The sequence below is a fragment of the Zingiber officinale genome, chromosome 5A (assembly GCF_018446385.1).
Source record: "Zingiber officinale cultivar Zhangliang chromosome 5A, Zo_v1.1, whole genome shotgun sequence".
NCBI classification, from domain to species: Eukaryota; Viridiplantae; Streptophyta; class Magnoliopsida; order Zingiberales; family Zingiberaceae; genus Zingiber; species Zingiber officinale.
The window spans coordinates 130,299,611-130,327,159 of record NC_055994.1 but is presented as its reverse complement, the minus strand read 5'-3'; the positions used below and the strand labels follow the sequence as shown (position 1 = coordinate 130,327,159).

At 37.0% G+C, this 27,549-nt stretch overlaps 2 protein-coding genes across 6 annotated transcripts; one reads left to right on the top strand and one right to left on the bottom strand.

Annotated features, from left to right (window-relative positions):
* On the bottom strand, positions 1-22,224 carry LOC121981788 (CLIP-associated protein-like). Of its 5 annotated transcripts, XM_042534503.1 has the most exons (22): positions 21,747-22,224; positions 21,003-21,158; positions 20,833-20,895; positions 19,345-19,413; positions 19,158-19,177; positions 19,012-19,085; positions 17,579-17,740; positions 15,805-15,902; positions 14,212-14,286; positions 14,072-14,140; positions 13,887-13,972; positions 13,698-13,815; positions 9,953-10,051; positions 9,477-9,834; positions 7,596-9,334; positions 7,343-7,444; positions 6,219-6,323; positions 6,052-6,126; positions 5,617-5,685; positions 5,445-5,513; positions 923-1,024; positions 1-408 (listed from the first exon to the last, which is right to left on the bottom strand). In XM_042534503.1, the coding sequence occupies exons 1-22, from the start codon at positions 22,077-22,079 to the stop codon at positions 250-252; spliced, it is 4,200 nt and encodes a 1,399-aa protein (XP_042390437.1). In that variant the 5' UTR covers positions 22,080-22,224; the 3' UTR covers positions 1-249. The 5 variants fall into 5 exon arrangements, with proteins under 5 accessions (XP_042390437.1, XP_042390436.1, XP_042390439.1 ...); XM_042534502.1 differs by having other exon boundaries at positions 19,012-19,177; XM_042534505.1 differs by lacking the exon at positions 21,747-22,224 and having other exon boundaries at positions 19,012-19,177; positions 19,345-19,427; positions 21,003-21,058.
* Positions 22,225-23,796: 1,572 nt separating this feature from the next.
* Positions 23,797-26,211, top strand: LOC121981787. The gene is made up of 2 exons (XM_042534501.1): positions 23,797-24,950; positions 26,050-26,211. The coding sequence occupies exons 1-2, from the start codon at positions 24,011-24,013 to the stop codon at positions 26,061-26,063; spliced, it is 954 nt and encodes a 317-aa protein (XP_042390435.1). The 5' UTR covers positions 23,797-24,010; the 3' UTR covers positions 26,064-26,211.
* The last annotated feature ends 1,338 nt before the right edge of the window (positions 26,212-27,549 follow it).

Genomic DNA, 27,549 nt, shown 5'->3' with positions numbered 1-27,549 from the left:
TACCAGAAGATTATTTCAGCACATCATGCATATATTCATCATGCTAGCTAAGATCTCACGAGTAGTAACTCTGTATTACAAGAGACGGGAACATGCTTCTGTACAACATGATAAATAAACTGATCCATCAGCCCTCTCCAGCAAACTACATTCCGACGGTCATCAATCAGGGAAAACAATAAAATACCGAGGGGCTGATCACGCTATACAAATTCCTCACAAAAACAAATAAGACAGAACTGAAAGACATTAGTGACAAGAATTGAGTGAAGCACCAGATCTTGCCTGAGAAATTCTGTTTGCGTAGATGGTCACCAGTCGTAGCTGCGTGCTACTAAGGCCCTCCAAATAAGGTACAAATGACTTCCCCAATATGATATAGATTTCCACCAAACCGAAAACAACAGTCTGAAAAGTATTTAGTAGAGAAACATGTCAGATAATTATCAACAAAAAGTAGAATATAGAACACAAGGTATCATCCCCAGAAAAAGAGCAACGAACAGATTTATCAAATGAAAAAAAAATAATCTAGAAATCCTATTTTGCAATCTGAAGAAGAGATTTAGGAGCTGGAAACCACACTTCTGTTCTAAAAATGTTATGGTGGCCCAAACCTAGTTTGATCTTCCCAGTATAAAAGATGCCTAGGTACAATTACATAAATCTTTCTTTTTCAAGTACAATGTCATTTTTGTTAGCAACTAATAGTCAAGTTAAAAAGACTAAACCTAAGTCATTTTTGCTTGGTTATCACAGTATGAATATTAGCAGAATTATTTTTATGCAAAGTGACCTATCATGCAATCTTTTTTTTGAAAAAAAAGTTATGCTAGCATATATATAGCAATGGAAAAAGATTATAATAAGCATCAGAAAGAAGCCACGTGTGCACATGCTGTACACAGTGGGAAAAAGCCACCTTTCTCAAGTCTGGACTTTGGTTTCCAAATGCATCAAACAATGCTGGCAAAAATGAAGGCAAATGCTGCATCAAATCTTCTTGAGGAAGCCGTCCGACAATCTGCAATAGATAAGGCATGAGTAAATACTCAGCATTGTTAATTGAATCACCAAAAAACAAGAGTTGAACCAGCTAAATTGATCTTATCCTATTACTGAACTATATTGAAGGTATGTTCTTGAGAAAAAAAAACACCATTAGGTGTTGTTGCACAAGGACATGACAAAAGCTGCATGAATGGCCACGGCCTCTACCACCATAACTGTGGTGGACTTTTTCCACAAGGCATGTTGCTATTTACTAAGGTCTACAGATTCTATTTATCTATGTGAGAATAATTTTCAAATAGACGCCTTTTGCATAATTGACTAAACTTGTCTATCTGCAAAAACTTTCATTCATTTTAAACATGCTAGCAATAAATTTTGTTGCCGACTTTTAGCAATGCTAAATAACTGTTTCTAGCTAATGAGTTCATTTCATTTAATGATAAACGAATAGTCCACAACTTGAATTGTTAGTATAGCATATTTACACCAATCTACTAGTCTTTAAATACATCAGTTATTTTGCTAAAATTTCCAGTAATTATAACCAAGGCTTAAGTGCTATATTGTGCCAAAGTTGGGTCTCCAACCGCAGCTATATGCGGTCACCACTCTGTAGATACTGTAGGACCGTTGGGCCAGCTAGAAGGGGGGGTTGAATAGCCCTGAATAAAACACAACCCTTTCTCGAACAATTAAGCTAACACTTGAAAAATAGATTAAGCAGAAAATAAAGCATAAAAATGAGGCACCGGATTTGACTTGGTTACAACCGGGGAGGTTGTTAATCCAAGGAAGATGATTGCACTAGGAACTCCTTCAGGCGGAGAAGCCTCGTTTACAGCAGTGTAGGCACAAAAGAACTTAACTTCCGGTCTTCTCGAGTTTCCTTCCACTCTGGCTTCACATCCCTCGGAACCGCCGCACGCTTCCTTCTCGTCCACCAGCATACTCTTCCGCAGTGCTCACACCAAAACAACCTTGGGGTTCCAACAATCTCCCCCTTTTTGGTGTGATCAACCCAAGTTAAGCTAGGGTTAAAATAGACATTAAATAAGATTAAGTAAATTAACTTAATTTTCAATTTTAAGTACAAAAAGATAGAAAAGATAAAATCAAATTAAATCTATCTACCTCCCCCTAGACTTATACTTTAAATTAACTTAATTTTCAATTTTAAGTGCAAAAAGATAGAAAAGATAAAATCAAATTAAATCTATCTACCTCCCCCTAGACTTATATTTTCCCTTTTCCCCCTTTGATCACAAAAAAAATGGGGTTCCAAGAAAAACAATCTAAGGGTTAAAGACTTAGAAAAAGTATTTCTAAAAAAATTCCTAAGTTTTTAAGAGATTTAGAAAATTTTTCTAAATAATTTAAGCTGAGATTTCTAGTTTCAAGAAAAAGTTCTTAACTTAGGAAAAAATAATTTTTGAGAATATTTCTAAGTATAAAAAAAATCCAAAAAAAATTTGAATTTAAAAAAAATCTTAACTTACATTTTTAAGTATTTTTTTTTTTAAATTGACTGAGGCAAAAAAAAATTTCTAAGCAAGTAAATTTCTAATTTGAAATAAAATGTTTTGAATAACCTTTTTCAAGCACTAATTAATTCTTGTATTAATGCTTCATTAGTAAGTTAATTAAACATTTATTTCAATATTTTGGAGGCACTAGGCCTTCTTGGTTATTGGAACAACAACCACTTCCTTGACAAAGCCTCATAAGGAAATTCTTTGTTTAATTTTCTCACTTAAAGCGCTAATTTTATAATTTAGTTTAGGCATGTTTTAGGAACCCAATATAGGTTCCACCCTACTGGATTAATTAAAAAGCTTTTAGGGACATATTTTCTTGAAATATTCCTAATTTGTCCCGGGTGATATTTAAGGTACCAATTTAAATTATTAAATCTTCTAAAATTGGTTTTAGATGAACATGCATAGTTTTTCAAGTTATCTACTTGAATTTTCAAATCATCATTTTCAAGTTTCAATTTTTCATTTGCTATTTTTAATTTATCTAATTCTTCTAAGGGACAAGACTTAGCTAGAATTACTTTTAAATTTTTATTTTCACTTTCTAATTTGCAGCAATCTTTTGTTAAAAGTTTAACGAACTTAAACATTTTATCGGGAGGAAGAGAGACTTACGATGCTCTCGATGCTCATTTCGGAAGAGCTTGAATCGCGATCGTCGTCTTGATGACTCGCCATTAACGCGGCTCGACTTTCGATTCGGACGAGGTATCGTCCCACCTTTCGTTTTGGATAGGCTTCTTACCCTTTCCCTTGTCTTTGTTCTTCACTTGGGCAGTTGTCCTTGACAAATTTTCCTTTTCTTTCTACCCTTGGATGGTTAGTTTTCTAGAATTGTATAACTTAAATCGTCTTACCATCATTACCATTTCTTCGTCGTCGAGAGAAGATTCGATTCAGGTTCGTCTCTCGAAGCGGCGACGTTGTTCTTTGGCTCCCTCATTCCTGCACACACTTCAAATGTTGAAAAAATTCTTCTAATGAAATTTTTTCTAAGTCCTTCGAAATGTAAAGCATCTACTAGTGATGCCCATTTTGAATTTCTAGGAAGGAATTTAAAGCATACCTCTTCTCCGAGATTCGAAAGTCCGATGATGAGCTCCTGATCCTTGAGTGTAGATGTGCAATTGTTTCACCTTCTTCAAGACGGAGGTTGGTTGGTTAAATAAGTCCCGCCTCGCAACGGATGGTCCTTGTAATTCAAGGAACTTCTCCCAGCTCCTTTCGAGTTGTAGGTCACGGTTGACTTCTTTTGGCGGAAGTACAGTTAGTAGGTTTGCCACGTACTCGGCCCGCTCTTTCTTTGTCCATTGATTTTTTTACCAAGTTCCATTATTAGTAATAAATCAAAATCGGTGCCCAAAATACCTCCATGTGCTTCTTCCAACTTGCAAAGTCCTCGAATTTTGGTGGGTGGATGTTAGATCCGGCCATCGAACCTGACTCGATACCACTTGTAGGACCGTTGGGCCAGCTAGAAGGGGTGGCCCAGAATAAAACACAACCCTTTCTCGAACAATTAAGCTAACACTTGAAAAATAGATTAAGCGAAAATAAAGCATAAAACGAGGCACCGATTGACTTGGTTACAACCGGGAGGTTGTTAATCCAAGGAAGATGATTGCACTAGGAACTCCTTCAGGCGGAGAAGTGTAGGCACAAAAAGAAAGAAGCTAATCAAACCGGTGAAGCACACAAGTGTTGTTACAATTTCGAATAGATGAAAAGCTGACTATATTGGTCGGGCGCTGGAAGGGTTCGGGCGCACTGGGGATAAAACTTTATCCCCAGATCGCGATCTTGGTCAAATCAGGTCCGGCGGGGTTCAGGCGCGAGCCCAAAGTCAATAGCCGTTAACTTTTTCATGGGACCTCTTCTCCGGTTCAGTCCCACCTCGGTCCGGTTCTTCTCCTCCGGATCCGCTCACTGGGTGATCTCGCCATCCAAAAGGGCTCAAATCACGTCGAGCTCCCGAGCAATCTTCCGTCGTCCCTCGGACTGCCATCCTTCTCGCTAGCTGCGTCTTCCGCTTGACTACCTGTGTTCCTAAGTTCCTGCACGCTTAGACACAAGGTTAGAAACAACCAGGACCTAACTTAACTTGTTGATCACACCAAAACAACCTTGGGGTTCCAACAGATACAAGCCAGTAACTTATAGCCCACAATTCACCTTCAATTGCCAAGTCCATCTTTTGAGTCACATCCACCTGTAGGGTGTTCTTGCAGTCAAAAGATAAAAGAGGCACCTAAGAAAATTTTACTCAGATTGAAAAGTCAAGTATCTTCTTTATGTGATGAAGCATCACTAATCTTCTTTAGCTGGTTTACAACAATTGGAGATCAAAGGCGATCAACTTGACTAACAATCTTTGAATTTAAGATATATTTTGTACATCTTGTATGCTTTATGATGTACATGGACTTCATGCATTGTATCTAAACCATTAATAAATATTTACTTTTACTTAATCATGTCTATTTAGCATACAGTTTTGATATTTATCATTCCTTTATAATCTGAAATGTGAAAAGAAATAAAATGAAGAAAGAAATGAAAAATAATGAAAAAAGGGGGAAGCCACATTGATGCCATGACTTTTGTATTTTTAGTAAACATAAAGTAATTCATACCACCTTAATTTTTTAATAGTTTAATAAACTTGAAATTGGAAGTTGACCACCTAATCCCATCAACTGATTCAGATGGTATTCATTGAGTCATTGTTCCCCCATAGTGGAGTGACATTGTTGCTATTTGCGTAGAATACCAAAAGAAACCAAAAGGCAGTTCACAGAGCAAATATTAAGTTGTGCCAAGGAAACAAATAGTTTTATGTTGAGATGCTGAGAGCATACGATGAAAAGCCAAAGCTTAGGGCACAAGAGAAGATACCTTGGTTAAGCAGTTGATACAAATAACAAGGCTCTTTTCATCATTGCTGACTAATAAAGGAACTATAACCTGCAGAGAAAGGAAATGGTTGGATAACAATGTCTAAGATAGAGACTAATTTACTTAGTAAAATAGTTTCCAAACATGAATTGTCTAACTTAGCAGTTCATACACTTAAGAATTTGTATGGATCAAAGCGTGTCAAGATAATATTCAGGCATTGATTTGCTTCATTTGAAACCTGCAAGAAAGCAAAACGAAAAGCAAAGATAATAAGCTTAAATGTTGCAAAAACAGTTGAGAAAAGCCCCGTGCTAATGCTTATGCTATAAACTGTCTTTTTATTAGACTTGACACTAAAAGCTCTGTATACAAATCTTGGTAGTATTAATACAAAGAAAAGTATAAACCTAAGTCACAGTTGATTTCTTGGGACTTGAGTCAGTTTAACATGGTCTGCTCAACAGCACAGGGTGGGAAAGAATGTTAAGGATACGAATAGTTCCCACTTGCATTTTTCATCGCACACAACTAGTAACTAGTAAGTATTATTCAATCACACTCTAAAAAGAAGTATCTAAAGAGAGAACAAAGAAAGAATTCATACCTTCGCAACCTCATCTTTAGACGCATGAATCAACTTCTCAGTGACAACATCAATAGAATCTTCCATTGCACTTTTCTGTGAGTAAATGAACAAAGAAAGAACATTTAGATAGTAAGACAGTTCAACAATAAGGGTATATGAAGAGAATAAAATAAAAAAGGCAAGACCTGATTGTCAAGCATTCTAACAATCACAGAAAGAGCCAGCTCCCGCATCAAAGGATCTGAATGATCAAACACCTCAAGCACAGCTGTCAAGATCTGATCGAAATACTGCAAAGAGATACATTACACCAAAAGCTTAAAATGCATATAAGCTTGTCACATTTATTAATGAGAAAAGGAAGATCCATAACAATACAACATAAAAGATCATAATAACCCAATCAACAAAAAGTGCGCTCCCCAACAAACCTAGTTTCAAGCTTTACCACAGTGAAACACTCATGGCTGCTCGAAAGAAAATAGTCAGAATAACAACCACCAAAAAATGAAATGCTGCTTCCAAATGATTGGATTATGTTGTATATTTTTTTCCCATATGTCATGTAACTAGCACTATCATTACCCTCCTTGAAGTCTCATATTATAGTGTCATATGAGGGAAGATTTCTACTAGAATGTAATTCAACAATAATAAAACTTCCCAAGTTAAAGGAGCACACCACTTCTGTCATGAATGAGAAGTCATCCACTTTCACACAGAACAGAAATGTTCATGCCCATTAGCCACCAGACCAACAGATTATGCTTTAGAGCTTTTCAGTTAGGATATCATAATGATTGTATATTCATAAGTGTTCTATTACAAAACTTTTTGGAAAACTTTATTTTCAGCATTAATAAAATAAAACTTGTACGCATGCTCTTTGAGTCCCAAAAGGCAATCTCCAGGGAGAAGTTAAAAAATAAGAGAGGTGATTTCAGGATGAAGAGGAACCTATGTACAGTTTTACATTTCTAGAGAAGGTAAACAAACACATGTATATTTTTACCAAAAAATTTTTAATGATCGATTTGTTTGGTGTGCCATACAGGTTCATTGGCCAATCGAAACTCTTAGGGATTTCAAAGCACCTCATTAGTATGAATTAACATTGATCCCATATCATCTTTTATTTACATATCATTGAAGGTCAACCTCTAAGAATTAACAACCCTGAGGCTGCATGATGCTAAGATTCTACTTCTCTAAGTATGATGCATTGTTTCAGCAAAAAATTTCACCTAGTAATACAAAATAATTGTAGGCAGGAAACAAGGGTTATCAGGGAATAGAAAACGGTGTCTACCTTTGCCCAGACAGAATTATCATTCTTTAGTGAAATTTCCGCCAGCTGTTGCAAGGTGTCACATTTCTCTGAACTCGAGCTCGCATCATTTACATTACAAATCTTCAAACAAAAGGAAGTTAAAATGATCCAAATTAATTATCCCTTATACACACATTTTTTACCCTAAGTTGCTGGTTTGCACTACTTTAATGATAAGACAAAATAAAAGGAGGACAAGACAAGTGAAAATTCCAACATATTCTATGCATACCTGATGAAGAAGTCCTGGAATGCTAGGTCCCATATCTCCTTCTAGGTTAGATTTTGAAAAATTAAGCTTATTATGGTTCATTTCAGGATCTCTACAAACTTCACTTACATGATTCATATCAATGGTCTTGTGTCCATCACAACTGATTAGTTCACTCACATCTAGACGTGGAGTTAACAGAGAGTTCTCATGCTCAATGCTATAATTTGTTTTCAGCAATGAATTAGTCACCAACCTGCCTTGAGATGAAGGATCAGAAGTGCAAGCATCAACATTCTGAGAAGGATGATGAGACTCATCAGAAGTTGCATGAATAGTGTAAACATCAAACTGCATCAACTGCTCGGTTGAAGTCCGCTTCCTCTCACCTTCACCATCAACTGAACAGGCTGAGTAATATGCACAATGAATACCTCCGACATAACCTTCCTCAGAAGTTCCAACATTTGATTGGTCATAAAAAGATTTTGAACGCTGACGTTCTTTCTTATTCTGCAAGAAGTTCATTAACTCAACCTCTATACGAGGAGTATACTGCTTAAGTTTTCGTCTTAACAAGTTCTGTTCTTCAACAGAAAGACTCAAAATGAAATTCAAGACTCCAATTGCATCAAAATGGGAATAAACTGAAATGATTCCAGAAATGGATGCTTCCTTCAGCCTTATATTTTTGTCATTTACCAAAGGCAATAACTTAGCAAGCCATAACTTAAGAAATCCGTTGTTACTGTAACCATCATAATTTATTGTATGTTTATTAAAGGAATTATTTGCAAACTGAATGACAGCCAATTTTGCTTTAGGAGATCTCTGCTCATCCAAAGAGCGGACAAGAGCAGGGAGAAGAGAATCAATGTTGTACGTCTTACCAATTATCTCAAGTGTTACTGAACATGGTTGCCTTACCAGTTCCTTTGGATCAATTAATCTAGCAAAAACACGTGGTAATGTTCTTTCAAGATAATTCTCAAAAGGCTTTCTGCAAGTTGAAATAATTTCAGCAAGGGTTACAAAGGTTGCCTGTGCAACTTTATGATGAGGGTCATCCAAATATCGAAAAAACAACTTCATAACCTTCTCAAAATTCTGTGTTACCTCCAAAACACCTTTTGGACCTTGCTGCAACAAACTCCAAAGGTAATTGAATGAACAAACCCTAGCTACCCAATCTGAACTTGGGCTTAGTCCCTCACTAAGTGCATCACCAAGTGTTTCCGGACCATCTATATAGCTAGACATTTCACTTGCTAGGATTTGACTATCATCAAAACTATTTCTAGCATTTGCCACACCTCTTCCTGTCACTTGCTTTCTTAGAAGAGGCCGTCGAAAGTTGGGAACATAAAGATTCTGTGAATCCCTATGGCTAGAATCCATAGATGGTGTCTCCAGATTACATTTTTCTGTTTGGATACCCAGAAGTTGCCTAGTCAAATTGTGATCGACATTATCTTCACAAACACTTCCGTCTTGCAATTGTTCACATGATCGTTTCAAGTATGATGATGGCAAAGAAAGGGAATCAGATGTATCATGATTAAGGAAAGATAGTTTTGTTTGATCTCTAGATAATTGAACCTGACTGACTAGGTCAGACATATTTAAACCACCATTCCTGTTACCATCTTTTCCAATGTTTGTGATGGTTGAATCCTCCAACGGTGAACTTTGCATAGAAAAAGAATTTGACGAAACACTGGTAGTGAGTGGCTTATCATGGGTAGATGGAGAATCAACGGCTGCACTAGGAACAAGATGAGGTAAGATAACTCAGCCCTTGCAATTTTGCCAAACATAAAAAAGTTCAATAAAGAGTGAATTTATCTAGCTCTGACTATAAGAAAACAATAGTTAAACCCAAATGAAGCATCTCAAGGATACCTAGATCCAAGCTTGTGGAGCATGCAGCAGTGAGGGTTTTCTTCTCAGACATGCTAATACCTTTCAGTAAACTTTCAATAGCTAGAACCTTCTGTTTGCTAGCATGAAGCACACTCTCTAGGCTTCTCTTCGAATTTTTACCAAGTGATTTGGATTTTGACACAAGGCTAGATGAGGAAACAGATGTCCCTGACAAAATAGCTGAAGTCTTATCCATTGCAACAATGGCAGAGATACTATAGCCAGGTATGCTTGTACTCATGGATTGAGATGGAGAATGAGATAAGTGTGCTCCCTTTTCAAGGAGAGAAGGAGAAGAATATCGTCTGTTCATACCTCCATTCTCTTCATTCAACATCTGGGAATTGTTACAGTGTGTCAAAATCAGGTAGATGAAAAAAAAAGAGTTTCTGACTAAATAACATAGTCAGTTAGTGCAAAACAACAGTCATAAAATGAAGGGAGAGAACTGGTACCCTTTGTATGACAGGATCAAATGATAAAAAAAGACGCCTAGACCTCTCTGGCCATGTTTTTGTAAACATCCAGTAGCAGGTTCGAGCAGTTGATCGCACCTAGACAGACAAATAAGCGAAACAGTCAAGGAACCACATCAAAGAGCAAATAGAAAGGTTCCACCAACCTTAGCTAGTGTAGATGATAGCTTCTTGTTGCAAACTAATTGCAATAGATCTCAAAACTTCTGACAAATCTAACCTAGGGTGCCAGGTTAAAAGTTTATCTAAATAAATCTACAATCTGAGTAATTCATCAACAATAAAGAAATTCAGTTAGGCCTGAAAGTTTAGCTTGGGTCTCAGACTGAGACCATGAGTTCCAAAGATGGTGTAACTGTTAGTCTTAAATATTAGTGAACCGTCTCAATTTCATTCAGTGTTGTTAAAAGCACAAGGCGTTACCCTAGACGCTAGCCCATGCCGAGCAAGCAGTTTATATTCTGAAAATATACTAATTCATTTGATGTTTTATTCTCATAATGTAAACGGTGAAGTTCTTGAAAGGGCAGATGATGTTCAAAAAATCAAGGGTAATTGTACTGCAGTCTCAGTGCACCTAAGCATATGGATAATGCGAGTATCTTTTCCCTAGATCAGGCATCATGTTGTACTGGTTGATTCATGCAGTTCCTAAGATGCAGTAATGATATACCTAGCTAGCCCTAGGGGTGACCGGCCCGGCCCCACGGAATTTTCCCACCGGCCACGTAAATCGGGAAGCGCTCACGGCGCTAGAAGTCCAACATTCCTTAGTTGTGCTCAGAGCATCCACAATAGCTTGGGATATTTCTCCCAAGTATTTGTGGACCCCACTTCCACATCAACTTTCAAATATCCCACTATTCAAATATCTAAACTTTCACAATGAAATATCTCACCATCCAAATATTTATGGGTCCCACCAATCAAATATCTCACTCTTAAATATTCTCAACTTCACAATCAAACCTCCAACCAATCAAATATTTATGGGTCCCATAACCATTTTATTAACTTACATATAATTTTATATTTAAATAAAATTAATATATATTTTTAATATATTTCGTATATCATTTATTCATAAATATATTTTAGACAATTATTCAATATATATTTTTTAATATTAATATTTTATTTAAATGAAAACAATACAACATCAGCAATACAACATCGAGCGTACACATTTTAAAAAAAACTACAACATAGTTCAAATATTTCACAAAATCATAACCCAAATCGATATTGCATGGCCTTCGTCCTCCACAATCATGTTGTGTAAAATAATGCACGTATACATGATTTCTTTGTATTTGTCCATAAACCAATGTCGCCCTGGACCTCTTATAATTGCCCAACGAGCTTGGAGTACCCCAAATGCCCGCTCGACATCTTTTCTTGCAGCTTCTTGTCTTTCCTTAAATTTAATTCTTTTCGGATCCTGAGGGCAGGAAAAACTCTTGACGAAAGTGACCCATTCTACAAAAGTAGCCCTTTTGTATATTGTGTACCGTTCACAATAAAATTAACTTCCGGTGCATTTCCTTTCAAAACATCATTAAAAATAAGTGACTCATTAAGCACATTGATGTCATTGCGAGATCCAGCAACTCCAAAAAATGCATGCCATATCCACAAATCGACATATGCGACTGCCTCAAGCACAATTGTTGGATAGCCATGATCGCCTCGCGTGTATTGTGCCCTCCACGCAACCGGGCAATTTTTCCAAGCCCAATGCATGCAATCAAGGATAGCCGCCGTGCATTTTTGAAGCGGCGACAGACCTTTTCTCCTTGCTGCATCTTCCCTCTATTTAAAAAATCCACTAGAATGATTTTCCAAATCAGTGACAATGCGCAAAAATAATTCTTTTCTCATTCGGAATCGTCTTCGGAACATATCATCAGTATACACCGGCTCAACACAGAAATAATCATTGACAAGTCGAGTGTGTCCAGCTACACGATCTCTGGTAATTGTTCTTCTTCTTTGTGTACTCCCATGATAATCTTGCATGAATTCAACTACTCTAAATTGATTGCGTACTACCATCATAAATAACGCCTCACCAGGATCTGATATTGTAGGCCTCGTTGTGTCTTCGGGAAAATTATGACGAACTTGAGAACCTTCTTCACTAGAATTTTCGTCGATACTTGGAGAGTTGAACAAATCCATTTCTCTCTAAATTTTTGGTAGACAATGAGTATGAAAATAATGTAAATAGATGAAAGAAAGGATGTATATATAGAGAGAAATTGAACGTTACCCAACGTTTAAATTTTCGAACGTTTATTTTTCTGAACGTTGTGTTTTCGAACGTTACCTTTTGTTTTATTTTTAATTTTTTAATGTTCTGATTTTACTTCATTAAAAAAATATATAAACATTAAATAGTGGCACCCATTTTTAATGTTCTAACGTTTATCTCTAAATTTTGTAATGTTCTATTTTTTTATTAAAAAAGTCACCCACTTTTTTGGGTGGGACCCACCATAATTACTTTAAAAAAAATTAACAAATTGCAAATAGTGGCAGCCCACCAAAATGGTGGGCCCCACAAGGGGAAATCACCGGGCACTGATGAGTGCCCGGTGATTTCCTTTGCCCCATCAAATATCCCCTACAATGGGGGATATTTGGAAGTGGGGGATATTTGGAGAAATATCCCCTCCAAATATCCCCCATTGGAGATGCTCTCATGGAGTGATATTCCGAACGGACTTTTATAAACCCTAATTAGAGTACCCTAATAAAATATATAAAAATATATTTAAAATTAATTTTTTAATTAATATTCTGAAAATTTATTTTTTTAATGTTTTAAATTGCATTTAAAAATTATAATAATTCATATTTATATTCTAATATTTTTTATTATTTTAAATTTCATTTAAAATTTTTAAAAAAATCTGATTTTTTTAATAAATTAGATTTATATTATGATAATATTTTTTTTTTCATGTTTTATTAATATTTTTAAATATATATTATTTAAAATAATAATTAATTAAATAAATAAATAAATAATTTTATTTTACAAATATATATTTAATTATTTTTCTAACCATATTAAGTTGTCCAATAATTGAGAATTTATATAAAATCAATATACAACTTATTTTTAAATTATAAACAATAATTATATTTATCTAATAAGTATTATATATAAATTAAAAAAAATACCGAAACCGTTTCGACACGGCACGATACAATACCAAAATCGTATCGTTCCGGTGTAGGACCGAAACCGTATCGTTTCAATCTGGGACCGAAACCTCGACACGGGTTGAAATTTTAAACCATGGTTGCGCCCCCCATTTGGAGGAAAAATTTCTGCAAATACGTCATAGTTGAGAATCGAACCACGAATACCTAGGTGACAACTTGAGCACCATACCGCTACACCATAGTCCCAGGGGCTCCTAAGATGCAGTAATGTAGGTTAGCCTGGTTGTTTATTTATTTTGATTCATGATATGATATAGTTATTTATCACTTGTAGCACTGGAACACATTTACAATGTAGATAATTCCTTCTCAATTCTGTCAGAACTGTACATATTATCCATATATGGGTACCTACTGGCAACCAAAATGTTAGACCATGCATGGGATTGCATCATTGCACTGAACATCAACAAAGCGGCTGTCTGAATGTAAGCAATGATTGTTTTGTCACTTAACAGAGTCAACTGGAAAATCAAATACAATATCTTACCTCACTCATTGCATCTGCTACACAGCATTTGATTAGATCCTCATATAAATCAGCAGAACGTTGAAGTTCTGGAGCATCAGCCCAGTACTCCAGTATCAGAAGCGCATATTCGCAACACCTAGTAAAGCAAACATAAAATTTCAAAGAACAAAGAGGTACATACAGGCAGTCTAAGCCATTGCTACTCACCTAGCACGAAGAACTGCACTTTTGTCATTCTTTGCGGCATCAGCTATTCGAGGTAGCACACGGGCAACTTTGCAGTTACGCAACATCTGAGGAATTGATAGATTGGCAGGAGAGTAAATAAGCAGTCAATCTCCCTAGTTAAACTGGTCATATTTCTAATCTGAAGTTTCAATCATGTATCATACTGTTTTAATGCAATTATCTGCAGACTCCGCAATCACAAGAACAGTTATCACAACAAGCTTCATAAGTACCTGAAACGATTCATTAAGCAACAGTTACTTCTGTTATAAAGCCAACTTTATGGCACACAAAAGGGTGTTACCGGAATGAAGATCTCAGCACAAGCTTCAAAGTCATCCATTAGCTCTTTTGATAGTAAGCGCAACAAATGGCACGCCTAGATAAGAAAATAAAATCAGAAAATCATCTTATCCCATGCTACGCTATCTGAATATTTGTTAGGGCAAGCTTGCATAAACTATAGATTTATGGTTTAACATTTTAAGTCAGACTATGTTTGAATCATAATCAACCAAATTGCAAGAAAGTGTATGCCAAAACATAGAATTTGACTATGCTGCTTTTACTTGGAAGGGAAGTGAGAGGAAAATGAAGTAGTTTGAGCGAAGGCAAAAAGAAAAAAAAAAAGATTTTCTTCTTGTCTATTGTATTTATCTTCTTTACTCAAACAGAATGGGAAGAAAAGAAATAATATCTCGTATCATGTGTTTATTAGATACTTAAAATTTATTTCCCTCCACTTCGGCCCAATCTAGCAGAAACAAAATAAGAGGAACCATATGGAATTAAATTCCATTGTTCTCTTTACTTCCTTGCAAGTAAACAAGAGAAAATGATTTCAAAAAAAGTTTCTCTTCTCTTCCCTCCTAGATCTGTCTAAGCAAACACATCATAAATCCCCATGTTCAGCAGAAAAAACAATGCAAAAAGGTTTACATTGCAATAGATAATCATAAATTTGCTGAATATAGAACTTTTCCCTGAAATAGAAACGACACAAAAAGATGCATTTTTTCATGTTAACCATATTGAAGGAACTATATATATATATATACACACACACACACACACACACACACACATATAGTAATGGTGTAACTTGCAGGCAAGTAGCCCCCTATGCACATTAGAACAGAGAACAATGGTTTGTTAACCAAACAAATCTCAAACATCATACTAAACTAAAAATTGACAAGAAGGACAAGAACAGCTATAGGTAAGTACTACAAAAAAAAAGTCATGCAAGAGTTTGATAAAAGATGATATGAAAAATGCCTTATTTTAACTAGGATCAAACAGCAAAAGTGAACACTGCTGGAGTATTCATTGGAATTATGAATTGCATTACTTTATTTTATTTGATTATAAATGTAAGGGACTAATCACAGTTAGGGGGATGCTCTCTGTTGCAACAAGTTTTTAAATTTTATAGTTAGTTCATAATTAGCATAAAGTTTTTAAAGACAGGAAACAGGAAACAACCACCTGGGTCAAGAATAAATTGATGCAATATAGGAAAACATTTTAATTTTATAGTTTGGTCTTCAAATTGATTCAAATTTTATTATTGACCTAAAAAAATTATTGTTCTGAATTATCAAGCTTATTTTCTCAAAATTGTGTGGTTCTTTTTAAGAGAAACAAAGAGTGTCTTTTTGATATTTGATGAAATAGAGTCGCCTTTTGATGATTCAGAAAAATGTCATTTTGATTTATATAGCTATCACTGGTAGCAAACAACTGATGAGAATTAATATGATATAATGATTAGCATCTTCTCACTCCCTCCACCAAGGAACCAAAATGAAATAGAAAAGTAGTTATAAAACTTTATATGGTTCAGCTGAGATCATAATATGAGTAGATAACAGTTCAAAAATCAAGAATAGTGAACCTGTTTCACAATGCTAGAACGTCGATCCAATAGCTGAGTATTAAGGGGCACAATTAGTTGCTTCAGGTGCGTAGGAAAGGATGTATAATCTGCAGCACCTATTAACATATCAAAATATTTAGTTCAGTGATAGTGGAAAAAGGCAAAGGCAATTCCTATCGACAAAAAGAGAGGAGTTAGATCATGGATTTCTAGTAAACAAAGAAAAAAAAGTAAAGATGAAATACCTAACCAGATAGTAGTGTCTAAATTTTGCAGAATTAATTGCTTCAAATTATAAAATGAACACAATAATGACAAAATTGTACATTGCCTCGTAGCATATATTAAAATTATTTTATGTTATTTAATGAATTTTGAAAATAGTAAAGACAGAGTTACCCTAGTGGTACAAAAAGAGGCTTAAGTAGTGATGGGAGTAAAGTCAAGAGCAAAATGGATAAAAATCTCTTGGTGAACAAAGTGAGATATGGTATCTCACAACGACTACCTTTGCCCAATTTAGTATGAAGGGTAAGATATGGTTAACAAAACTGTGTCCAATAGTCAAAATTTATGCACAATTTAGTGTTGGAACAGCGGGACCAGCAAGAGGGGGGTGAATTGCCTGCAAATAAAAATTATACCCTCCTCAAAAACTTTCAACTCAAATATAAGTAATGATTAAGAAATTGAACAGAACTAAAATACAACAGAAAAAGCACACTAACAAAGTCTCCTTCTCTGGAGGCGGAGAAGTCTTTTACACTTGGAGAGCACAGAGCTATTGCTTGGAAAAATGAGAGTACAAGAGTTATTCTGTTTAGCTATTCGAGACCCGTTTATGTAGGGGTTCCAAGACTTATCAGATCACCTGATCTTCGGGATCAGGTTTTGACTTCAAGAGAGATCGGTCGACCGAACCTGCTGTACTTGCCCAGTCTTCCGTCCAGGTGCAGTCTTCTCTGGATCGGGCTTAGGTTCGGTCGACCGATCCTAGCGTTCGGTCGACCGGTCAGCCAACCGTCTTCCGCTCAACTTACTGCGCTCCTAAGCTCCTGTACACTTAGACGCAGGGATCAGACAAACAGGACCTAACCTAAACTTGGTTGATCACATCAAAACAACTACGGGGTCCAACATTTTGTTAGATCAACAATTAATAAAATGATGAGGGCATTTTTGGCACATTGGCCTGACATGTGGATTATCAAGGGATTATTCCTCTTAAGAGCTTAATGGCTTCTCCTTTCCCAAAAGTCACCTTCAAGGAATAAAGATATCTTCTCTCCTTGTCGATGCAGGACTAAAACCCTCCTTGTCAAAAACTCCTACTGGGAAATAAAAAAACCTATATTATCCCAACAATCAACACCATTTGACAAGAGTGTGTTTGCGCAACGACTTAAACATGTGAGTCACTCAAGATATTGTCGTCAAGATATGGCACCTTAAGGTTAAGGATAGACATATCATGGTGCCTTATAAAGCCTGAGGTGTCATTCCTTTCCCATATGAGATAACAACTCTAAAAAATATTTAAAGGCACCAGATCATATGACCATGTTAAGTAACCAACCTGACAGTTAAGTTTACAGAATGGCTTAACCATACAAAATTTGGTGTTTTATTTAGAGAGATTAACATTTCTAAATTATTCCAAATGTTATAGAAAAAAAGTTAGACAAAACAATTGCTCAAAAGTACCCTCTTAAAAAAATAGCAACAATTTTGATAAGAAATTAAGCATGGATGTAATTAGATCATAAATAAAAATAATAACGAGTACTCAAACCTCCAAAAACAAGCCCTTCAACTTTTTGCATGGCAGCAATGCGAAATGACCAATCTTTCTCTGGCACAAGCGTAGATGCTATATTTTCAATTTCCTTAATGAGTTCCTTCTCCGAAAACACATTAATAGGGACCACAGGCTTTTCAGTAGAATCATTGTCACCTAAATTCATTCAAGATTAAAGCATAATAAGAACCTAAACAAATGGGAAAATAAACTCATAGGCAAATACCAAAAGACAACCTTGCATTTGATTCTTACTGGTAGAAGCACTGACAACATATCCCAGTTTTTTCTACCATCAATAATATGATGCAAGCAAGGGCAAGCAGTGCCCTTTAGCATAATAAAATATGTAAGATGATATAAATGCTGGAAGAAGACCTACCAATATAGGCAAGCATTAAGTGTGGAGTCAACCAGGTCGAAAACTAATCTTAGTGTTGTATTATCGAATGCTCTTAAACCAGAAAATGGAGGGAAAACAAAAGAATCAAAAAGGAGGAGAAAAATAGAATAATTGAACAAAATACACCAGCCATCAACCCTTCAGGTCTGCTTTTTCACAAGAAATATATTATTGACAATTTATATTTTTCATATTGTCACTTGGCTGATACAATTCACAAAAAGAGGGATCAATTCAAAAACTTCTCTAGTTGCAAATTCAATTGAGAATTAGTTATTTTTATTTTCTTTAGAATCAGTTACTCCCTCTAAGATAAAGTGTTTCCTCTATGCTAAAATAAGTCGACTTCCTTGTTGGCAAACACCTTATGTACTCCAATAAATTTTGCCCTATGAGTCTCTTTTGTGTCCGCCAAATTAATGAATACCTTTGGAATTTAGAGGTTGATTACCTCAAAGTGATCATTCCCTTTTCCCTTCCATTTCCCATGGAGTAAATTACTAGGATGAGCTCTTCAAGGGAATCATCCGCCAAACATCAAAGGTTATAATTTCATTAATTTGCTTATACAAAGAGTGATAATTTAAAATAAATAAATAAAAACAAAGATCATTTTTAAAAAAATCAATATAGTTTGTCTACAAGGAAATAATTCTTCCCAAAACAGAATAAAGGAAGTAACTTATTCTAGGAAAGAAAGAAGATAATTCTCAATTGATGGGCAAACCAAAGGGGTGGGTTCTAAAATTACAATTGTTGACTATCCCATCCTGTGAAAACAAACAAAACCTTAACAGGAAAGGGGGAAGAAAAAACTACTGCAGATCAAGACAACTATCAACCCATGACTGTTCCTGGTATGGAGATTAGAAACACAATAACCAACATCTTGCAAGAACAGCAACTATACTAGTTTTCTTTGATTCCTGAAATGATCTTCATATGTGTATGTGTGTGTGTGTGTGTGTGTGTGTGTGTGAAATTTGGAAACAAAGGATGATTTAATGCGAAGAGCAACACTAACCACTAGAAACTGAGATTTCTCTATGAGCTATCTTGGCCTTTGGACTATTCTTCTTATGGTTTGCAGATGATGGCCTAATTTCAGTTGAAAAATAAGAAATTCCAACTCTATCTGACGGCTGAGGTTTTGGTTGTATTTGTTCTAACCTGGCATTGATTTCTTTTATCTGCAAGAATAAATAAATGTTTCAAGTGAAGATCATTTAACTCCCACTAGCATAAAAAATCCTCTCATAAGTTAACCCTTATAGACTTAAATTGCAAATACTAAATTCAGAAACTTCGTTCCAATCAGGAACCAAGCTTAAATTGGTTCAAAGCCTTTGACAGTTACCATGGAGGAAGGAAGATGGTGACGGTGTAATTCCTCACGAAATTGAGGCCCAACTTGTGCATACATCTCCTACAAGCAAGCCACTGCAACATCAGTTGTTGGAAGCATAATGTATTTGTATGTGATCATGCCCACACTTACAAGATAAGAAAATAGAAAAGGAGTGAGTTTTGTTTCATTGAACAATAATTTATTACAACCCTTTTCTCATCAAGAATTTGCTAATCATCAGATCATACTTGTCCAATGGCATAAACCACAGTGTTCCAAATGATTTTAAAAGGCATACAATACCACCTGTTATAGTTGGTATTATCAGTTCAACAGGAATTGATAGGGTGAACACCTGAATTAAAATACTCTGCCTGTGTAATTGCATTTAAGGCAGTAGTGTTGTATTCTAGTATGTGCTATGTATTGCTGGTATAAATACATTGCCTGTAACAAGTGACACCCACTTCCAACGGCTATAGATAAACATAGAGAATTTGATGATTATTTAGATATTTTTTCTTTGATAGTTAGTTTCACTATATATACTCCGGAGTCCAGGCCGCCTGATTTAACTTCCTTTTTCTTTTTTGTACGCCCTCCACTTCTACTCTTTTTTAGGTGGTTTCTTTTAAGAAGTCAAAAGTTATATATCCTGCTTGTCATCTTACTACAGGGATGCAACAAGTGAAAGTGACTCGTGAATTGCAACCAATGTAAGTGACTCAGTGAATATATGCATTCTGCAACATACTGCAAACAAGGCTATAATTTGTCAGTGGCTACCGCAAGGCCATCAAATGTTCTAAAGTTTCTATATTTTGTCCCTCCTGAGAGCAGGCAGACACCACCTAATGGTTGCCTTTTTCCTTCTTCAGTTGTCATCCGATCACTCTTCTAATTGCAAACAGCCACCATCCTCTCCTAATCCCAAGCCACCGACTGATGACCCACACCACACAGCCTTCCCCTCCCAAACACTATCAATTTTTTTAGTTGAAGACTGTGTAGAATTTGCAGGGTGCTGAAATTGTGAAAGATGGCCTTGAAAACACTTGCACAAAGAAATCCCTCAAATGACTACATTACTATGTGGCTTTTACAGCATTGTTATCAGGAGAATGTTAATAATCCTCAGGTAGATTGGAATATAACTTGAGGATCCCTGATGAAATAGTGGTGCACAGATGAGATAATAATGGATAAGCAGAGGAGGATCCAAAAAAATGTAATAACCTGTATATCTCAATGTGCTTCTTTTTTGTGTTGCAAATTATGGCAATGTATAGAATTACCAAACCACTCAATGTATGGAATATAAAGGAGCTCTATGGATTATTATTATTGTTCTTCTTTTTGCATATAAGCCCAATTGTTGCCCTTCTACTCCTATATTACATAACATACTTGACCGTGAATTTAAGTAACAAAAATTGACACGTTGCTTTAGTCTCAAATCAGATGACAGATTATAAAGAGATTAGCACAGTATCTAACCTCAATACATGAAGTAGCAGCTTCTCTTACACCCTGATTAGAATCATTTAACAACTGCAAAACCTGCAAACAGACAGGAAACAATAAATTAATTAACCTCTGAAATTCAATGTGAAGATGCAAGCATTGAAAAATAAAGAATGCCTTTTAAGATCAAAAACTACTCATACAGGAGGTAGAAGAACTCGCTGAAGAGGTAGTTCAGTTGAAGCAAAAAGTCTGATGGCTGTAGTGACAGTCCGTGCAAATTCTTCCCTCACTCTCCAACTTCTGTGTGTCCAGGCATAACTACCCACTCTTTCGACAATGATAGTTGGGGATGATACCTAACTTGCATGTGAACTTGACCTTGTTAGTCATTTAATCCCAAACAAGAAATGGGAAGCAGCAGCACCCACACAGTTTTGGGTCAACAAAATCTATTGCGAAGAAAAAACTAATAGGTCTTTTTAAAGGGAACAAGCAATAGGATATAATAACCATAAACAGCTATTTGATATTCAGAAGAAAGAGCTGATGGAAAAATTAAAATGAAAGTAGAGAATAGAACATTCTACTCGTTCATATAAAATGTATTAAAACGGACTTAAAATCTTTCAAGTTCAAATAAGAAACAAGCTCGACAAAGAGGCAGCATCGAAAGTGTCGCTCAATAGTCGCAAACAAAAAAAAAAGGAGTAAGATATAGATTGATCTCCTTTGAAGAAGAAGAATACTCAATGATCCGAGTGGAATTGTCGAAAAGTAGTAATTCGCTATTTATGTAGAGAATAAATAGATGCAATCATGAATCCGACGATATAGCGCACAGGCACACACAACGAACACTTCCGGGCAGTACATGGCACAGAGCAACCAAAGAACTAAAGAAGTTTCCGACATAAGAAAATGAAGGTTTCACAGAGAACTTCAACCTCCATAAGAGTAATCAAAAGCTGCCTGGCCGCGTCACGCACTGACTGTTTCCCATCTCCCAGCCTCTCCACGACGGCCGGCACAAGGCCATTGAAATGAACCTTCAAATTCTCTCCAGAGAGCACAGCCGCGGCAGACAGCGATTGGAGCGCTCCCTGGGAAACGCGGAAATTGCTGTCCTTAAGGAGATCAATGCAGGCATCGACGAGGGCAGTGACCTCGCCGGCAGAGAGACCCCTGGTTGTGGCTTCCAAAACCTGGCGGAGCCGCTCCACCCCAGCCATCCGCTCCTTGGCGTCCTTGACCCGCACCATCTCCAACGCCACCTCCATCGCAACTCAGATCCCGAGCAACAAAAGCTCCGGCCCACGACGACAAGCAGTCGGATCTGGCGAAAACTCGGCGCAAAACTTTTTCCAGCGTACCGACCGTTCCAGAGCGGGCGATTAAAAGCGAGTCGGTGTAAAATAAAATAAAATAAAATTAAATGAAATGAAACTGCTCCAAACGTACAATTTTCTACTATAATTTTAACCAAAATGACGGTAAATAAATCGAAATCGGTCGATAGTAAACTAAATAAGTTAAAATACATAAAATTAGTTCATTAACTCATGAACAAGTTTTATAAATAATTTTATTTATTAATTTAGATAAAATTTAATTATACTTTTATTTTAATTTAAATTTATAAATTTATAAATATTTACAATTTACTCGATAAATAAATAATAATTTTGATCATAACTAAACTCAACTAGTTTTGATCATAACTAAACTCCACCACATAGCTTAACAATGGATAAGAATATGTCACCTTATATCTACATCGCATGATGATATTTGCGATCGGTTTAGATGTTACATATGTTGATGCAAACTTGTGAACCAACTTTCATAATTTGTTGCCGGCGGCCTCCTAACGTTTGCCTTGTGGCATGTAGATTACCTTATTAAGCATTAATCATCTCTTATAGCATCATTTTGTGGGCACCTACTTGCACTTTATATACAATAAACAAGTAGTTTAATTATAATAAAAAACCATCTCTGCATACTACAAAAAAAAAACAAAAAAGACAGGTTAAATTCTAGTATATTTGTTATTAGCGTGGTTGGCTGTGGATGCACCAAAGAGAATAGAAGATAAAGCAATGGCTAGGAAATTCATTAGAACGATGATTGAATCAACTCACCAACCTTACCTTCTAAGGAATCACTTTTGTGTCAATCGTTTCTTTGTGTAATTGTCTTGGAGAAGAGACGTCACCACATCAATTAATTGTCTAAATTGGACTTCTGTTCAAGAACAATTTAAATCGGTAGAGTGATGGAATGGTTTCTTTGTGTAATTGTCTTGGAGAGGAGACATCACTACATCAATTAATTGTCTAAATTGGACTTGTGTTCAAGAACAATTCAATATAGTGATAGAATGTGATGTGAGTTTTTGTATTTTGATTAAAAATGTTTGAGGATTAGTACCTGATGCGAATGTAAGTAGGTCCATGTGACGGGCTTTTAACTTGGTCAACATAAGAGTCATGTGGTATGACTAGGTATGACTCAAGATTTGGTTAATATAGATATCATGTGGTATGTCAACTGCTGAGCTGACTCAATCAATCGAGTCGTCCATCTCTTAATTTCCTAAGCAGTCTAACACAATAGACCACCCGACTTTTATAGTAGTCTGATTTGCCGACTCGATTAACCGAGTAATCAACCTCCCAACTTCCTGAGCAGTCGGATCTGTCGAGCTAACTTGATCAGTCCAGTCACTGACTTCCCAATCTACCGACGTATCATACGTCGAGGCAGAGAGAGGTCTTGATCCCCACCCATGATTTCTTATCCGCTCTCTCATGATCTTCTCTACCTCTCCACAATTTCCCCAGAGAACCTCACACTTATAAAAATCAAGTTTATGCAGGGGACTCAAACTCAACGACTCGTAATTACTTTGTTCGATTTCCAGACCGGAATAGTCGTTAATTACGATAATAGTTAATTTATTTTTAATAGATTATTTTAAGGAATTCGTGTCTCATTAGATGCAATCGCTAATTGTACCCAACAGAATTAGCGTTCTCCAACCGCCCACGTTAATTCTAAGCAGTAGCTATCCCATTATCTTCTCGGCGTAGACCAGGTCATCTCCAGCGGGCCCCACGAATTGAAAAGGACGAAACAAGCTTCCCTTTCCGGTGGAAGCGGAAAGCGGGGCCGGGAAAGGGGCGGCGCGGCCGTAGGAAGCACTCCGATGGCCCCTCCGTCGAAGTGCCCTCCCTCTAATCCCACCGGTGCCTACGACGCCGGCGGCGGCAATGACTACTGCCCGGACCGTCCCCCGTTTCCGTATTCGTACCACCGCGTGGAAGTGACGCTGATCTCGGCCCAGGACCTCTACCCCGCCGCCCGCTCGATGCGCTCCTACGCTGTCGCCTATATCCGCCCCGACGACCGCGCCCGCACCCGCGTCGACTCCACCGGCCGCACCGAACCCTCGTGGAACGACAAGTTCATCTTCCGCGTCGAGGACGACGTCCTCCGCTCCGACACCGCCTCCATCACCGTCGACGTCTACGCTGCCCGATCCGGGCTACACTTCGGCCCCGACCCGCACATTGGCACCGCCCGTGCCCTCCTCTCCACCCTCCGGCCCTCCTCCGCCACCCGCTATGCCGCCCTCCAGGTCCGCCGCCCCACTTCCCTCCGCCCGCAAGGAATTCTCAACATCAGCGTCGCGCTCGTCGTAAGCACCGACACCCCCAACGCCGACCACGGCGCGGCCCCCTCCGCTCCCAACCCGAATGTCCCAAAATCGAAGCCCCAGAAGAATCCGACGGCCGGCGCGAACCGGGAGGCGGATCGGGACCGTGCGAAGGTGGAGAAGAAGCTAAAGATGTGGCGGGCGGAGTTGCCGCCGGTGAGCGGCGAGGTGGTGAGAGAAGAGAGGGCTGGGCGGATGGGCAAAGCGAGGAGAGAGGAAAAGCGCCGCGCCGGAATGGGGGAGGTTCTGGGGGAGGAAAAGGTCTCGCCGTTGCCCCGGATCGGTAGGAGGCCGAGTTTTGGGCGTTTGGGGTGCCTCGGCGGCGAGAGCTTTGAATCGGGGGAGTCGGAATTCGTGGCCCCTCCGCCGCCTCTGCGTCCGCGATACGTGCAAGAGAGGCCACACAGAAGGGCGCAGGGAACACATAGGGGTAAGTTTATATAAATTTCTTTACTATTTGGGGTTCGTTGCATATTAACTAACTAATCGGTAAGTTTTAGGACCAAAATGCATTCTTTATTAAAAAAATATATATCAAAAGAGCCGTGCATTTTATACTCTTCCATTTTTTTACCGTACTATATAGATAAATTTCTAAAATAACTAAATCATACAATATAATTTTAAAATATTAAATTACATAGTAACTTTTCGTTTTACCTCGTTTTATCAAATATAAATTTAACTTAATATATTATTAAGAATAATAATTTAAAATAACTAAATCATACACTATAATCTTAAAATATCAAATTACATAGTAACTTTTCGTTTTACCTGATTCTATCAAATATAAATTTAACTTAATATATTATGAATAATAATTTTTTAAATATGAATTAATTTATATTTTAAAAATTATTATTTTTAATATATTGAATCAAATTAATATTATTTTTAAAATCATAGGAGCTAAACACATAGAAATTGATTTTAAACAATTTCGAGATTTTTAGATTCTTAGAAAAAAAATCAATTCTATTGAAAAATAATAATTTGATTAGAAAATAATTAGTTGACTGATTTTTTTTCTGTGAGAACGAGAGTAAAATAGGAAGTGAGAATGTGATTTGATAATTTTAGAATTATAATATGTGTAAAATATGTTATATTCTTAATTATCTTATTAAAATAAAAAGAGAAAAATCTAAAAAAATAAAAATAAGAAAAACACAGATTTTACCGATCATAGTGCTTTTTTGTAAAATAATAATAAATCTTCTATGTAAAAACTATCTAGCTATAAATTATAAAAATATAGAAGTTATCTGATAGTTTTAGAATAATGTCAGATAAAGAAATAGTTTTTAGATAAAATTATGAGAGGAACGCTCGTTTAATTTTTTAAAAAAATGGACGTTCATTTAAAGTTTCCTTAATTTAGTGGGTTTTTTCCGTTTTTCTTTTTGTTTTTGTTTGATATTCCACAAGGTTTAATCAGCAACTTTTATTTGCTCACATCTGACACAGCATGTGAATATATACTACGTTTTATTTATTTATTTATTTATTTATGTACTGTGTTGCAGCTGCCAGAGATTGAGAGAAGGCGACTCAAACATTTCCAGCGTTTCAGCCATACACGCAGTAAAAAAGAAAAATGCTTATCCATGTCATTGTTTCACAAGCTGTAGCATGAACTAGTATATTCAACGGCTTAATCAGCATTTTCTATGTCTGTTTTCTGTTTTCCTTTCTATCTTAATTCCATGCTGCTGCATATGTTGTCCTTCGTTTTCAGTTCAACGTTGTTTAAGTTCATTGAAGATTTCTATTCAAAATATATCATGAAATCAGAACTGGAGCCTCAGGAACTTATGCTAAAATAACTAAAGAGCCATCCCATTGCTTATTGTTGGAGTAATTATTGTCGATCTCACAGTAAATAAATCATAAGAGATATGTTGTTCTACTGAATCCTTTGCATAAGAAAATTAGACACTAACAAAATAGTTTGTACTAGTTAAAAATTGATGAGGAGAAAAACAACTCTATTATTTATATAGCAAAGGCAAAAGCACATATAATTTACTCATCCCTAGTATTTCCATTAATTCATCCCTAAGAAAGACATACTTAGATGCATCAAATTTCAATCTTATATCACCCCATGTCTGACTATTGTACTGTCCTGAAAAAACTAAAATCAAATAGTAAAAATCACTTTATTATTTATAGATGGTCACAATCACTTTCTTATTTGTAAATGGTGACATGGATATCATATAGGATGTCCAATTGATTAATTGAAGGATGATAAATTTATTATAATAAATAAATATTAATTTTAAATGGACGTCTATGCTCAGAAGAATTTCAGCCAAGTTATAAACAGCCAACATGATTTACATCCTTGTAAATAATTTGCTACAACGGATGTTCACAAGGATGTCACGTGAGAACTCTTGCTTTTTGATAGAGATCAGTTTACCAACCAGGTTACGCCCTCGTGCCTCGGTTCATCGCTTTTGCTGCAATGGCTCTAAGGCTTCACTTCCGGCCTCCGGGCACCGCGGTTGCACTCTGCTCAAAGCTATCCGCCTCCCGCCGCCTTCCGGCGAGGGACAGAGTCATAGACTTCGGCAAGCACAAGGGCAGGATGCTCGGCTCCCTCCCTTCCTCCTACCTCCAGTGGGTCTCCAACAACCTTCGCGCTCGGGACTTCGAGGAGTGGGCTCGATTGGCGGACGAGGTCCTTCTCGACCCCGTCTACCGCGACCGCCTGGAGTGGGAGGCAGCGGAACGTATTCTCACCGGGGACACCTGCCGCCGGAGCTCCTCCGGCCCCGCCAATTCGCCTGTTGCCGACCTAATCGACGTCAGCGAGCGCTTCGGTTGGGACAACGACGATAAGGCCGCGTGGGCTCGCATCGATTTCGGGCTCCTGGGAACCTCCAACGGCGGGCGAATACCCCGCGTCCGGAAAGGCTCCGCCTTGGCCGAACCAGCGAGGAAGTCGATCGATCTGGGTGTAAAATCCAACATTTCAAGAAGTAATCCTGATTTGAGTAAGGGAAAGCAGGGAACCT

Excerpts from the sequence above, each read along its gene's own strand:
- LOC121981788 (XM_042534502.1), bottom strand. The coding sequence starts at position 22,079 with ATGGAGGTGGCGTTGGAGATGGTGCGGGTCAAGGACGCCAAGGAGCGG. Across the intron at positions 7,445-7,595 it reads TTCCAGGACTTCTTCATCAG|ATTTGTAATGTAAATGATGC; the intron begins GTATGCATAGAA and ends TTTTGTTTGAAG. Across the intron at positions 5,686-6,051 it reads CTAAAGATGAGGTTGCGAAG|GTTTCAAATGAAGCAAATCA; the intron begins GTATGAATTCTT and ends GCTTTCTTGCAG.
- LOC121981787 (XM_042534501.1), top strand. The coding sequence starts at position 24,011 with ATGGCCCCTCCGTCGAAGTGCCCTCCCTCTAATCCCACCGGTGCCTAC.